This window comes from Paramisgurnus dabryanus, chromosome 6, assembly GCF_030506205.2.
Source record: "Paramisgurnus dabryanus chromosome 6, PD_genome_1.1, whole genome shotgun sequence".
Lineage (NCBI taxonomy): Eukaryota > Metazoa > Chordata > Actinopteri > Cypriniformes > Cobitidae > Paramisgurnus > Paramisgurnus dabryanus.
In genome coordinates, this window is record NC_133342.1 from 24,327,223 (window position 1) to 24,342,276 (window position 15,054).

The 15,054-nt window shown below is 34.8% G+C and overlaps 2 protein-coding genes across 2 annotated transcripts; one reads left to right on the forward strand and one right to left on the reverse strand.

The window, feature by feature from the left end:
• Positions 1 to 1,548: 1,548 nt before the first annotated feature.
• Positions 1,549 to 8,546, forward strand: slc22a13a (solute carrier family 22 member 13a). Its single transcript, XM_065275389.2, has 11 exons — positions 1,549 to 2,417; positions 2,638 to 2,741; positions 2,994 to 3,148; positions 3,327 to 3,495; positions 5,476 to 5,596; positions 5,702 to 5,790; positions 5,905 to 6,119; positions 6,339 to 6,447; positions 6,535 to 6,668; positions 8,274 to 8,346; positions 8,441 to 8,546. Exons 1-11 carry the CDS (start codon positions 2,043 to 2,045, stop codon positions 8,493 to 8,495), a joined length of 1,599 nt encoding a protein of 532 aa, XP_065131461.1. The 5' UTR covers positions 1,549 to 2,042; the 3' UTR covers positions 8,496 to 8,546.
• A 1,073-nt stretch (positions 8,547 to 9,619) lies between these two features.
• LOC141282297 (uncharacterized) lies at positions 9,620 to 13,607 on the reverse strand. Its single transcript, XM_073814983.1, has 2 exons — positions 13,282 to 13,607; positions 9,620 to 13,014 (listed from the first exon to the last, which is right to left on the reverse strand). Exons 1-2 carry the CDS (start codon positions 13,389 to 13,391, stop codon positions 9,963 to 9,965), a joined length of 3,162 nt encoding a protein of 1,053 aa, XP_073671084.1. The 5' UTR covers positions 13,392 to 13,607; the 3' UTR covers positions 9,620 to 9,962.
• Positions 13,608 to 15,054: the final 1,447 nt, after the last annotated feature.

A 15,054-nucleotide genomic window follows, 5' to 3' on the forward strand; every position in this document is an offset into this window, starting at 1 on the left:
TCATTCTACCTGGGGCTTTTCGTTTAGTTTATAGCGGTTTGGAGGTCTGATGTATCTTCACATCATTCATGCAGGTTTTTCAATTTGCGATTAGCTATAGATATTTTAGTGGAATATTTAAGCATTTTCAATTCAAAGCTTCAGTGTTTTATGTTTCATTTCACTGAACTTTAAGGAATGATCTGTCACAATGCAGTCACATTTGAAATGTTGTGTTAATGATAACAGTAGGTCACTGTATGGTATTTCACCTTTTGGGGTTTTCGGTGCATGTGTATCCAATTATTTTTAATAATAATCAATAAAGAACGACATTGTCATTTTCCCTGCAAGCTTGTTTGAATGTGTTGTGCTTTTATTGACATATTTTACGGCGCCATGGTTCCTTTTTAAAGCGCATCATAATATCCAATATAAAACGGCTCTCTGTACAAGTTAATTGTTGACGTTGTTATATTGTTTCATGACACAGTGCACTTTTGTTTATATTTATTATGCTCTTTGTCTGCTTGTAACAAACCACTCGAGTTCTCGTTTAAAAACTTAATAGCATTTGCATGAGCCTCATGCTTATGTTCTGATGATCGTTCAACGTGATGTAAAATGAGGAAATAAACAAACTTTTATTTTGCTTTAAAAACTGTTCACGTATGCTTATATCAGCAAAATGATAATTTAAAAAATTAGGAATTGCAATTTTTTTTGTACTGCTCTGAATAAGAAGAAGAGTATTTGATATAACAGATGTTTACATATGTTCACACAGTAATAACTACATTTACAAGATAAGCCTTTACAAACAATTCTTACACTGCAAAAAATGACTTGAATATTTTGTATTTTTGTCTTGTTTTTAGTAAAAAATATCTAGACGTATTTTCTTGATGAGTAAAATGACCTATAAAGTCTAGTTTATGGAACAAGACAATTTTTATTGAATTAAGCGTTTTTGGAAAAAAGTAAACTTATTTAAAGATTTTTTTTTATTCCATTGGCAGATTGTTTTGCTTGTTTTAAGCACAAATTTACTTTTCTAAGAACTAGACTTATAGGTCATTTTGCTCATTAAGAAAATACATCTTAATTTAAGAATTTTTTTGTATTTTTACTGAAAACAAGACAAAAGAAACTAAATAAGAAAGTCTTTTTTTTTTCAATAAAAAGATTCTTAGTATTTTTGTCATGTTTTCAGTAAAAATATCTAAAAATTCTTAAATTAAGAGGCTTTTTCTTGATGAGCAAAACGACCCAAGAAAATAAGTCTAGTTTTTAGACCAAAAATATCAAATGTAAGTGATTTTGTGCATACAACAAGCAAAAAAATCTGCCAATAGGGTAAGCTAATTTTTCTTGAATTTAGTGTTTACATTTTTTTTTTGCAGATTTTTTTGCTTGTTTTATGCACAAAATTACTTAAATTTGATATTTTTGGTCTCTAAACTAGACTTATTTTCTTTGGTCATTTTGCTCATCAAGAAAAAGCATCTTAATTTAAGAATTTTTATTAATTTTATTTTAGTGAAAACAAGACAAAAATACTAAGAATCTTTTTTCTTGAAAATTATTTTTTGCTGTGCAATGTTACCTGGATGATCAATTGCTGTTTATATGATTTGTAATTCTTGTTTTTCCAATAGTTGACAGTATTATGTTGAGATTCATTTGAGAGACTTGTACACAACTATTACAAAAAGTGCTAACATTCACTGATTTACAGGAAAGTAACGAGCCAGGGGTGTGTAAACTTTTGAACACTGACTTGTTATTATTTTGTAGAAAAATCTTATTCATTTAATAATCTTTGAGAAGCTAAGCAGATATCTACCAAAATACAAAATTATAATTTACACCGATCACACGTCTGACTCTTAATGTATTGTCTTACCACAATCCTTTGAACATTGATCTCTATATATGATGTTTTGACCAATTCACACTGCCATGCAGTTAAACATTCATTTACATTGTTTTTATGTAACCACCTGCTAAAAGTTTCATGGCTTTGTAGTGTGACCACTCACCCAAGCTTTCTTTTATCCACTATGGCTGATTTTGGGGAGATTCTTGAAGCTATAGGAAGCTTTGGGCTTTTCCAAAAGCTTCTCTTGTTGGCACTATGCTTCCCAAACCTCATATTGCCATTTCATTTCGTCACTCTCATCTTCAACAATGCCGACACAAACCACCATTGCAACACTGACTGGATTCTTCAAGTGGATCCCAATCTGACAAGAGAAGAGCAGCTTCACCTGACCGTGCCCATGCTCCAGGATGGATCCTATAGTCCGTGTCTGATGTACAAGCCTGTGAATTGGAGTCTCGCTGCTATACGGGAATATGGCTTGAATGAAACCACAGCTTGCATTGATGGATGGGTACATAATGATACTATGTATGAGTCAACTATTGTTACAGAGGTAAGTAATGCCAGTGATAAATGTAAATGAGCTGTTTCAAATGCTAACTTTTTATTTAGTTACCCATATATTTAGTCAATGCATTAGTCAGAACACAACATTGCTCTACTTCAGTGTGATTGAATAGTCTCAGTATAAACTGATTTAGGCAATGACACACTGTTTACATTGAGAAAACCTTTATGTTGATGTGACTCGTTTGTTTCCATTTGTTTTACAGTTTGATCTTGTATGTGACAATGTAAATTCACTTAGGGGCGCACAGACCGTATTATTGGCTGGAATTCTAGTTGGCAGTCTTCTCTTTGGCCCTTTATCAGAATTGTAAGTGTTACTAAATGGAAACTTGATACTGTTTTAAATGACTTTTTTTATTTAGAGACTCAACTAATGACTTTCATGATTAAGTATCAGAGCTGAAATCATGTTTGCAATTTACAGTATACCTCCTATGTTGCCCAAGACATTTTTTTTTACATTGGGCCCTTATTTAAAATGTTAAAAAAGGATCAATTTTGGATATATTAAAAGCAATATTTATAAACAAATATGTATTTTTTTTGTCTTGAACTCCAGGTTAGGCCGCAAGCGGGCAACACAGATTCCTATGGTGCTCATGCTCATTTTCACAGTCATAATTGGGCTCTCTTCGAACTTTTATGTGTATGTCGCATCCCAGTTTTTTGTAGGTATTTCCTACGGAGGATTTCGGATCAACTGCATTATCCTTGGTAAGAGAAACTGTCAAGCAACTCTTCATTTTTTAGAAAATAAAATTTTTATTTTTGTGTCCTCAACAAACCCGTTTTTTTTTGTTTTAGTGTACTCATAAAACTACAGTGTTATGACCATAAACCACAGCCTGGCTGTATTGTTTATCACTGTAATTGCTGTCTTTATTTGCTGTAGCCACTGAGTGGGTTGGAGTTGCTCAGAGATCCTATGCATCCTGTTGGAGTCAGCTATTGGGAGCTGTGGGACAAGTTGTAATTGTTGGCCTCGTATATTACGTAAGGGACTGGAGATTGTGCCAGTTTATAATGACTGGTCCAATTGGATTTGTGACACTCTACATATGGTAAGTGTCTAATTCAGGGTTTTATGAGAAAGTACACTATGCTTTTCAACAAGGGATGAACTCTGTAAAAAAAAAAGTAAATTCCGGCAGCTGGGGTGCGGAAAAAAATACAGTAAAATAATGGGCACAATAAATTACAGAATTTGTCTGTGATACAAAAATACAGTTTTTTTCTGTTAGTTTAAATTAATATTTTTTTTATATTTGACCCAACAATGGCTAAAAATAACCTACACAAAAAAGAGGAATTGCAATACAATATTTGACATAACAGATGTTTACATATGTTCACACGGTTATAACTACATTTACAAGATAAGCCCTAACAAACAATTCTTACTGCAAAAAAATGACTTTCTTACTTTGTATTTTTGTCTTGTTTTCAGTAAAAATATCAAACAATTCTTAAATTAAGATGTATTTTCTTGATGCGCAAAATGACCTAGGAAAGTCTAGTTTCCTATGGAATAAGAAAAAAATTATTGAATTAAGTATTTATGAAAAAAGAAAACTTATTTAAATATTTTTTTCATATTACATTGGCAGATTTATTTGACTTGTTTTAAGCAGTAGTTTACTTAAAGTTTATATTTTTTTGTCCTAGGTCATTTTGCTCATCAAGAAGATACATCTTGATTGAAGAATTTTTAGTTTTTTTTTACTGAAAACAAGACAAAATACTAAGTAAAAGAGTCATTTTTTTGCAGTGTAATGCTGTGCAATGTTACCTGGATGAACTGTAAAGGTGTTTCTGTGCCTTAGTAGAGATAAAATGAGTAAACGGTATCAAACATTTTCAATTCTCGTTTTTTTTTATCAAAACATGAGTTAAAATAACATAAAAAGTTGAATAATTTTAGTAGTTCTAAATGAACACATTATTGAGTAAATTCAGCTTCATTTTATCATGTTTAATTCACTTAAATTTGTAAATAGTAAATTTATTTCATAATTTTGTGTTGAAACTACATGAATGATTTTAGTAAACATAACTAACTAGACATGTAGACTCATAGTTCCCAGCATGCTTTGCATGGGACTGCATTTGAAGAGTAAACGCTATTTTATGTGTTTTAAACTAAAAAGAAAGACTTGTTAGTGTATAATGTTCATTTATCTACGAGATTTTGAAGAGTTTCAATTTCATTTTTGAGTTTTGTAGTTACCATTGTTCAGAAAACTGGTGCTTGTGCATATACTGCATACTGAAGTATGTTGTGCTTTACAGCTTCATAAAACAAAACTGGGTGGGCGCGTTGATTGAATAAACAATTTGTGCCCTCATCTTACAGAAAGATAAAGTTTAAATCAATGTTTATGGAAACAACAACAAAAAAAGTTATTTGTACCAAGAAAAGTAGATTAAACTAAGTAATACTAGAACTATGAGTTAACTCAACTTAATTTTGTTGCGTTTGTATTAAGTAATATTACAGTGTTTATTATACTTAAAAAAGGCTGCAAGTTGACTCAACTTAAAACATCCAATGCAGCCACTTGCCTCAATTTTTATACGTTAGATTTAGGTATTACTTTTTACAGTGATGGCTGTTTACATGATTTGTAATTCTTGTTTCCCAATAGTGACAGTATGATGTTGAGATTCATTTAAAGACATTTGAGAGACTTGTACACAATTTTTACAAAAAGTGCTAACATTCACTGATTTACAGGAAGGTAACAAGAGCCAGGGGTGTTTAAACTTCTGAACACTGACTTGTTAATTGTTATTGACAATAGAAGCTTTTGGAAATCCCAAAGCTTCCTATAGCTTCAAGAATCTCCCCAAAATCAGCATATACGTTAAATCACAACCCTGATTTTTTTGACCCAGTCATTTGTAAATAGCATGTTGCTATTAATGGCTAGTTATTATTCATTTAATGATATTAGAGCAGTTTTGTCATTTTTCAATGCATTACTTTGCACTATTTCTTTTGAAGTAATAAATGAATACTCTTTATGTGTTTCCTGGTATAGGTTTATTCCAGAATCTGCTAGGTGGCTTCTTGACCGTGGTAGAACAGCAGATGCAAAAAAACTCATTCAGAAAGCAGCTGCGATCAACAAACGCGCAGTTCCTGATTCAATAGTGGAGAAGGTGACCTGATTAAGACACTGTGTATTTGATTTTTTTTTGCACATTAAGCCAATGCGAAAGATTTGTGTCATCTAATCAACAATGAATGTTTTTGATATGTTGTAGGTCATAAAGCCTGCTCACAGAGGGGGCATAAAAATCCTTTTGTCTTCACATGTGCTCAGGAAATATTTCATAGTTGTTGCTTTTGGATGGTGAGTTCATTCCTAAAGCATTGTTTATGTTTTCAAAAATCTTTTTGTCAAAAATATGTTTCTGTATTTCCAAACTTCAAGTTTTAAAATTAACTTTATGCGTTTTATATTCAGGGGTGCGCTAAGCCTGTCATACTACAGCCTCTCTCTGAACGTGGGGAAGTTTGGCCTTGATATTTTCCTCACTCAGCTCATATTTGGTCTTTCTGAGGTGCCTGTTCATTTTGTCTGCATGTGGTTATTGGAGACAGTTGGAAGAAAGGCATCTTTCATGGGTACCCTCCTAATCGGAGGCCTTTTCTGTATGCTGACCATTGCAGTTCCTCAAGGTAGTTACTTTGTATGAACTTCTTATAAAACCATATACAGGCAAAACCACACCTGCAATATTGTAGCCTATCATCACGATTGTAAATATTTCCATGCTGCCTTTCTTAATATTATGGTCATAGATATCAAGGTTATTTTCCACAGAATGTTGATTATTATATGTAGGATGATTTTATGTAGAAAACAGTAATAGATATAAAGTATAACCTCTGTTTAAGGTAATTACATTGCCGTCACTGCTCTTGCCACATTTGGAAGACTTCTCATGAACGGGGCTGGCAGCGTTTGCAATGTTTATATTCAAGAACTGTTTCCCACTTCTATCCGGTAGGCACAAGCATTCGCTAATCTTTGCGTGAATGAGATGTCAATGTTTGAAATTCATTTATATAATAAATAATTGTTAAATTGCAGTCAGACAGTCACCGGCCTGGGTGCCACAGTCGCACGGATAGGAAGTATGTTGTCCCCTGTACTGGGCATGTTGGAGGTCTACCACTTTTCCATACCCACTGTGGTGTTTAGCAGCTTAGCACTAATAAGTGGAGCATAGGCCTATTTCACAATATGGCGGCCGAGACCGGATGTAGGTAAAACGCATTTCCGGTGAAAGCTATTCCGGTAAAAGCCTATCCAAAACGATGGCGGAGACTAAAAGTAGTCAGTCTTGTAGCGTGCCTTTGTTTTTAAATTCAAAGAAAAAAGAACCATACTTGTCATTTAACAGCTTTCCGAGCGATGAAAATGCAAAAAGCGTTGGATCTGGGCTACTCGAAGAGATTAGTGAGCATTATTTACAGTGAGGAGAGGCAGCAGTTTTGTGTGTGCTATGCACTTCACGGAGAATGAAGTCCGCGTCCACCCCGAGTCTTGCTGATTTACTATTTAGTACAACTTTATGATTAACTGATGATTTATTAAATGTGTTTGAAAGATGAGTTGTTGTCTTATTTTATTATATTTTACCTTATATTTCCTTGCTTGTGCACGCAATGGCAGCTGTAACAGTCTGTCTTGATGCCTAGCTTACTAAAATGTGCTGTCTGATAAAGCAATGCAAAAGATGGTTGCACAAACTTCTTCCAGCAGCACATGAGCGTGTATGCCGTCAGTTCAGGTGGGGTGATGGTTTCAAGTGTGATATGAAGAACGTGAAAGAAAGACCTTCGTGTATTTTACATATTTATTTGTTTTGCTGTTCATTTAAGAAGTACATTGAACCATTTACTCCCAACAGTACAATGTATTTGTAGCTACATTTTATATTTATAATTCTACTTGTACAATATTAAAATTTCTAGTCCAATTCCATGTAAAGATTGCATTTTTGCATTGACCCAGTCTAGTCAAAGTTTGCTGCCATCTACTGGGGAAAAACACTTAAAATAACATATTTCATACTAACATACAATGACATCATTCTAATTTATTTATTTACTTATTTTGTGTGTACATTTATAGTATCAACTTTTTAATAAAATTTTAAATGCCCTAAACAATGTACAATGGTTACAATGACCATTATAATGTAAAAGCTTATGTAAATGGTAACTGCAGTTGGTGCTGTTATTACAAAACTATTTAGCTTCTTTTAATACATACATTGATATAAGTAATACATTGGAAACAATCTGTTTATCAGAAAACATACCATTACATCCAGTAACTTATTATTTACCTCAAGCTGATGTGGTTCCTCTCGCTTTTGTAACGACCTATAACACCTGGCCCTAATAACAACTTTCCCTGAAATAATGTTTGTGACTGAACACACACAACCATACACAGTTAACAACTTTTTTTTTTAATTATTTTTATTAAGAACTTTTAAATCATCCATAAAACAACATTGATCATTCTGCAATGATAACTGCCTAACGTTAGCATAATACCTACCTTGATAATCGAAACTAAATCGCTCAAAAAATGGAATCTTTATCTAATTTTGATCTTCTTACCTCTCCCTGAAAACTATCAACAAAACGGACAACATCTGCTATTCTTACTTTAGGTAAATTAGTTAATGTCTGAGAAAAAACGAGCTGTTAGCGGTCCATGATAATGATTATGAATGAGATCCTTGACGGCGACGGCGCGACCGGAAAAGCGTTCTACCTACATCCGGTCTCGGCCGCCATATTGTGAAATAGGCCTATTGGCCTTCCTGCTTCCTGAGACGAGACGCACTGAGCTGCCTGACTCCACAGAAGAAGCTGAAGGCCAAAGGTAGATACTATTACAGCATTATATCCTTTACAGTGAATTCCTAAAAACATAGTTTTTTGTCAAGGAAAAATAACCTTATTGTTTTTTCCCAAAGAAAAACAAGAAAAACATCTGGGAATTGTGAAGAATTCGAAGCAACCAAGTTATAAGCCCTTGACTTTAAGTGATGTTTATATGTCTTCATTTCTATTAAATGTTCGAACTGTGTTTTGATGATTTCATTCTCATTCAACATTATTGAAATATTTTTGGTTTCTGTGGTTTGTTATTTGCCACAGTAATGCAACTTAGTGTAGATTTAAATGTGTTATTTATTGGCAACAGTTTGTTTAAAGTTAAATGAACATTAAATATTAACAAGTCTTTATCTTTACAGAATAAAACTATAAAATAACAGCCTCATGCAAAGCATTCTGAGATCCAGAAATCCTCATCAACATTTTTTCTGTTTTTTCCTTCAGATTTTATTTCCCAGAGTGCTTTGCATGAACAAACTGTTGCGTGTAAATAAGTTACTGGCAAACAACTGTGTAAATACGTATGGGTGAATAGCCCTGAAGTGGGACACTTGTTCTGCATATTTCTGTTCCAACCCTACTGCAACACACCTGCCTCTAATTTTAATCTAGCCCTGAACAAATTGATTGCAGGATCAGGTGTGTTTGATTGGAACTGAAATTTGCAAGACAGACGCCCTCCAGGATCAGGGTTGGAGACCCATGGGTTTAGTGCAGGGGTCTCCAATATGATGCCCACAGGCACCAGGTAGCCTGCCCAGAGTCTGTGAGGTGCCCGCCAAAGCACATTCTATTAATAGTCTCAATTGTAATATTTATTTATTACATATTTTTATATTAGCTTGCTTGGTTTACGTAACATTTTAAACAATACTAAAACATATCAACAAGTAAAATCAAATAAGATCAACAAGTAAAACAAAAAAGTTTGGGTAGACTATATCAAAAAGTAAATTGTTTTATCCATTGTAGGATCCCTTGCTTACAAAAAGGTTGGAGACCCCTGGACTAGTGTTTGTAGGTCTCCTAAAAATACATAAATGCCAGTAAAACTATGACATCACAAAAATAAAAAAATCACATGACCTCTTAAATGTCCAGTCATGTATGAGGGTGGAATTTAAAAATTGTCCCACATTCACCCTAATATTATATAGCCTACTGTACGTGACATTAATAATAATATGCGGTAAACTTCTTTATGAATTATTGTTTTATTCATTATTAAATGATTTATTGACATACAAAGAGAGGAATGCTTTATAAAGTGTTCTTAATAAATGATTAAATTATTATGGCATATCAGTGCATTTCCTCACGGTCATTGCACTGCATTTTTACATTGCATTAATGACATTACAAAAAATTCCTATTATTTCTAGTGATTACCTTTTATTGACAAAGAGAATCTTGCATTATTTAGATCTAAAACACAAATGCTACCCCACACATCTGAACTACACATTGATTTATTAGTAAAATGGCAGTAAAGAAAAGTAGTGATTCTATGCAAATATAAGCAAATTCAAATCAAACCTGCTCCTTTAGCATAGTTTTTTTCTGTTTACTTGTATTGGAGTTGTTTCACGAAATTCCAAACTAATTCAAAAAGTCAGATATCCAATCATTTTCAGTATTTTGTGGCAGCACAACATTTGTGGCAGTGTTTGTTAGATCCGATTGGCTGGAACGATTCTGTGCTGGTTCTAAAGTCGAAAATATGTCATCTTCAAATAAGGTGCTCTCTGTTGTCTTATTAACTTCATTGTTACTCCCTAACCCCGTGAAATCATCAAATGGGTTTGCATCGGTTGGTGTTGTTTCCACACTGAATGAATTTGTGCCTGTGTTGTCTGTACTATTTGCAAACATGTCATCTTGGAAAGGATCAAAAAAAGGATCAGTGGTTTTTTGACTGAACACACGTGAGGATGGATCTTGTTCATCACTGAAAAAATCGAAAGTCTCCACTGGATTTGACTTCATTTGTTGTGAGTCAGAGAAGCTTTGCAGATCAAACAGATTAGAAGTGGGTGGATTGCCCTCAATATCAGATACATTATTGTCCTCACTTTGAATCAGATCTAACCCAGAGCTTTTTTGATCAAACACTTTTGATGGATCTGGCAGGATTGATGGGCCTGAATTTATCAAGTCGAAAACTTCATTAGGAGCAGGTTGGCTATTTGCAATTCCTTCAAAAGGGTTTTGACTGTGACTCTCATTGTTTGTCATCATATCAAAGAAATCCTGTTGAGTGGAAAATTGTTCAGTAAGTGTATCGTCTCCTCCAAAGATATCTGTCACTTGTGCTGGCACATTGCTCACTTCAAAGGGGTCAACAGACATTGGTAAAGAAACACTAGTTTCATTTTCATTAGATAACGTTGATGTGTTTCCATATGACGTCTCAATGTTTGACTCTGAACCAAAAATATCAAGAGTCTCTTCAGTCAAATTTACAGCAGGACTTAATATCGCATCTTCACTTGATGTGCTTTCTAAAGAGTCTCCATGAATTGCAGAGCTCTCAATATCCATCGATGAAGTCTTCAATGATAGTATTTCAAAATTCATAACGTCTGTGAATGTACAGCTGTTTGTGCATTCAACCGTTTCTGTATTGGAATTGTTGTCACCTTGAGGTGTAAAAACTTTAAAAAGACCAGTTGTATCTTCATTCTGAGATGAAGAGGAGTTCAGGTTTGGATTTGATGGGTTTGGATCATCTTGAGAGGTGAGATCTTCCATGAAAGCATCACTGTTATTAGTCTCCTCCAAATCATCAGAAAGAGGCTTGAGATGTTCATTTGGATCTGGATCTAGAGATGATGTTGTTTCCTCAGTAGAGCTTCCATCAGTCAAAACAATGAATTCACTGCTGTTAAGTTTTTCTGGAGCATCACTAAGTAAGTTTTGAGAGGGGTGTTTTGAGGTGGTCAGAGGAAAAGACCCAGTAAAGTTATTTTGACTCAGTATAGTGATCCCATCTGTTCCTCCAGTTTTCTCTTGTTCCTTCTCACAGTCTGGATGTGCAATTTCTGGAGGGGAAGATACAGTAACATTATCCTGAATCAAAGCAGTGGTCTCACGTTCTTCAGCTTTCTCTTGTTTTTTCTCACCGGTTTTGTGTGCAGTTTCTGGTAATGTCTTCTCATCTGGCTGTGTTTCGGTAGATGATAAGAGTCTGCTTAATAAATTTCTAGGTTTGGCATCTGGTCTTTTGCATTCTGTTTTTTGCTCACCCTTGTTCTCTTTCACTTTTGGACCAGATGTAAAAAGTTTGGAAAAAGGACTTTTTCCTTTTGACCAGGACCCTTTATTTGCTTTATCCATAGGCTTTTTGTCAGCAGCCTTCGTGTTGTGTTTCTCATCATCAGTTTTTATTGACGTATCCAACATGTGAGATTCTTTAGATTCATCTGAAATTAAATCTGCAGGTGTTTGATTTTTGGAGGTCAAATTTGTCTCCGTCTCAATTTTGGTCTTTATCTCAGCAGGCACTTCCAAATCACACGGCTGACTAGTTGAATTAAACGCATCTTTTTCAAACCTTACACTGTCATTTTCCTGTAGTTCACCATTTTTTATATTTGTTTTCAGCTTGCTGATATTTTCCTTATCGGCTTTTGTTTTTTCATCCAGTGAGGCATTGTCCTGTATAACTGATTGAGGTAAATTATGCATTAGCCCATCTAAAGCTTGGGGGTGTTTTACAGAATCATTGCAGAAAGGATTGTGCGTGTTTTCATCCAAACCTTCCTCATGAGATTCATCTGCTTCTTTTCCTGAAGTTATCACCTCTTTATTTGTTATCACTGCATTATCATTAAGAACAACAGATGCAGGTTCAGCCTTTTTGGTACGGTGTCCAGCTTCATCACTTTGGATCTCCATGTTGTTTTTCACACCCGTGTTTACATTTGAAGCAAACCGAACCGTCTTTTTTGTTTTTGATGAGCTAATATTCTCATCTACTGGCAAACTGTGTTTTTTTACAGAATCGTGTCTGAAGGTATCAGATTTTAGGTTTTGATTTGTGACTATACCAACCATTGAAATTCTACTCTGTGTTTCAAACTGGACAGATGAATCTGCCATCGTTTGCAACGATTTTGGACCTTTTGGCTGAGATGTATACACAGGTTCTGAGTGTGCTGCTGTTATTGTGGAAGAAGAGACTGACTTCTCATAAACATGATGGGATGACCGAACCGATGTGTCCTTGTCATCTAACCCAAAATGAAACTTGTTCTTTCCAACATCATTCCTGGAACTAAACTTTATAGAAGAATGGTTGCGATGTGACCAGTCGCCCGAAGCTGGGGAATTGCTTTGTGAAACAGACCTATGCTTGGTCCTCTTGTTTTCTGGTGGCCAGGTAATTTTAAGCTTGTTCTTGTTATCAGGAGTGCTTTTGAATTGAGTGTCTCTTTCTCGTTGTAAAACACCAGCAGAAAATCCCAAAGGACCGTCAATATGTGTGGTCTCTGTTTGAAACGTGTTAGCAGGTTCCTCTGTTTTCGCAAGCCAGTTGTCTTTGTGTTGTTTGTGGCCAAAACCCTCATCATAGTTCCCCTTTCTTTTAAATAACTGTTGGTAGTGTGATGTGCAGTAGAATTCTCCATACAGAGCTGAATAATTGTGAAGGCTGTAATAAATAATAGTATGTAAAGTTTTGTAGTACAAATTCAGTGATAATCTCATGAATCAATAAGTTGGTGTCTCGTGGTTTGATTGGAACAATATAATTTTCATAAGAATTTGATCATCATCTATAGATCATAAAATAAAATCGAATATTGATGTTTGTTATTCCGATTATAAATCAGGGTTTGTGAGCATCACAATAAATCTGATTTGTCTTCTGTTTTTCAAAACGATGAATGATCTCCATTTGCCGAGCGCTAATTCTCACCTTAACTTTGTCTTACAGTGTTTGCAGCAAAAGCAATTGCTATGTAGGATAAGATTATCTGCCACCATTTTCTCCATTGTGTAGACTGGTGTCAGGCAAGCAGAACACATCTCTTTAACTGATGACAGGAACTATGACAACATGATAGACATACATAGAATATAAATATACATTAACTGTATATATACTATATACAGAGAGCATGACATATGGCAAACCTGATGCACACTTCAAAAGCAGTGCGAGTTATAGCTGCAATCAGTAAACACTTTCTTTCTTTCCTCTGTTATGAATATCAGTTGTAATGTGTCAGATGAAAACTGGTCCCTTATGGCTAAGGCAAGGAAAGAGTTTTTTTGTCTCTTTTTTGAGTTTTTTTTACCCCTTGACTGCTTTTGCCAATTGGCTTGCTTGCTGAAAATAGGTACTTTTATTATAATGGTCCAATTACCATCTTGCAGCGCATTCACACGGGGTGAAAGTGTTAACGCTTGACGGAAGGCTTGTCTGAAGCGTGGCCAACAGCCAATCATAGTGGCCGCAGCACATGCTCCGGTCTTCCATAAACGTAATTGGCTGGCTCTGCCTAGGTTATTTGCATAAGGCAATCTGATTGGCTGACGCTTGCGTTGCCGCTTGAAAAGTTGATAAATGTTTAACTTCTGCCGCAAGCTATGGCAGTGATGCGGCGCCGACGGATCCACAATTCAGTTCGCCAACGCTTGACGTCACCCATTAAAAGTGAATGGGAAGCGTCAACGCTTATGCCCTGTGTGAATGCGCCGTTATTTCCCTATATGCATTATTAATATATTATACCACGGGCCTGTTGAATGCTTTATTCTGATTGGCTGAGGAATGTTCCGTGGGTGTTGATTATTTTCTGTAAACTGCACACCAAACCTTTTAAATGTCTAAAAATAGGCGCCAGGCCAATGTTTGTGGTAACTGTGGTATAAGAGGAATAATTGACTTTGGTTCTTTGAATTATTTGCAACATTACCACCTTGGGTGTGCATTATTATCAAATAATTAAACGGCCTGTCGTCAATTACTCCATACTTATATTACCTAATACATTATTCTATAAGAAAATAATTTTGAATCCCTCCATGTACTTAATTTCTGGACAAGATTCTGGACATGAATTTTACCTATGTTGGGTTTTCAATGCAAAATACTGAGTTGCTTCAAGTTGAACCTGTTGTTGGGTAATATACACATTTTCTGGGTTTATTTATCCCAACTGGGTCTGGGTTTGCCCCATTTTGACACAATGCTGGGTTGAAAATAACCCAGATTTTTTTAAGTGTATACCTCAATAGTTTTATTAGGAACAACTTTAATTTTCTTTGGAAAAGATGAAGTTGTGTCTGCAGTAGCTTTTTTCTTTCCCCAAAATTCTGGAGTGAAACCTTAAATCCTATTTTTAATTCTTCACTAGTGTCCACTGAATAATTTTGCATACACATCCTGATCTCTTCAGCAGCATTTATCTTCTGAATCACATTTTTCTCCATTCCAATTTTATTACAAGCACAGGAGCTGTCAGCAACATTTTCTATTCTGGACATAAATTTGACCTATGTTGGGTTTTTCAATGCAAAATACTGGGTTGCATCAAGTTAAACCCATGCATTGTTGGGTAAAATATAACATTTTCTGGGTTAATTTATCCCAACTGGGTCTGTGTTTGTACTATTTTGACCCAATGCTGGGTTGAAAATAACACAGATTTTTTTAAGTGTAATATAATACTAATGTGGGAATATA

Excerpts from the sequence above, each read along its gene's own strand:
- slc22a13a (XM_065275389.2), top strand. The coding sequence starts at position 2,043 with ATGGCTGATTTTGGGGAGATTCTTGAAGCTATAGGAAGCTTTGGGCTT. Across the intron at positions 2,418-2,637 it reads AGTCAACTATTGTTACAGAG|TTTGATCTTGTATGTGACAA; the intron begins GTAAGTAATGCC and ends TTTGTTTTACAG. Across the intron at positions 6,120-6,338 it reads GACCATTGCAGTTCCTCAAG|GTAATTACATTGCCGTCACT; the intron begins GTAGTTACTTTG and ends CCTCTGTTTAAG.
- LOC141282297 (XM_073814983.1), bottom strand. The coding sequence starts at position 13,391 with ATGTGTTCTGCTTGCCTGACACCAGTCTACACAATGGAGAAAATGGTG. Across the intron at positions 13,015-13,281 it reads CACTGTAAGACAAAGTTAAG|CCTTCACAATTATTCAGCTC; the intron begins GTGAGAATTAGC and ends TATTTATTACAG.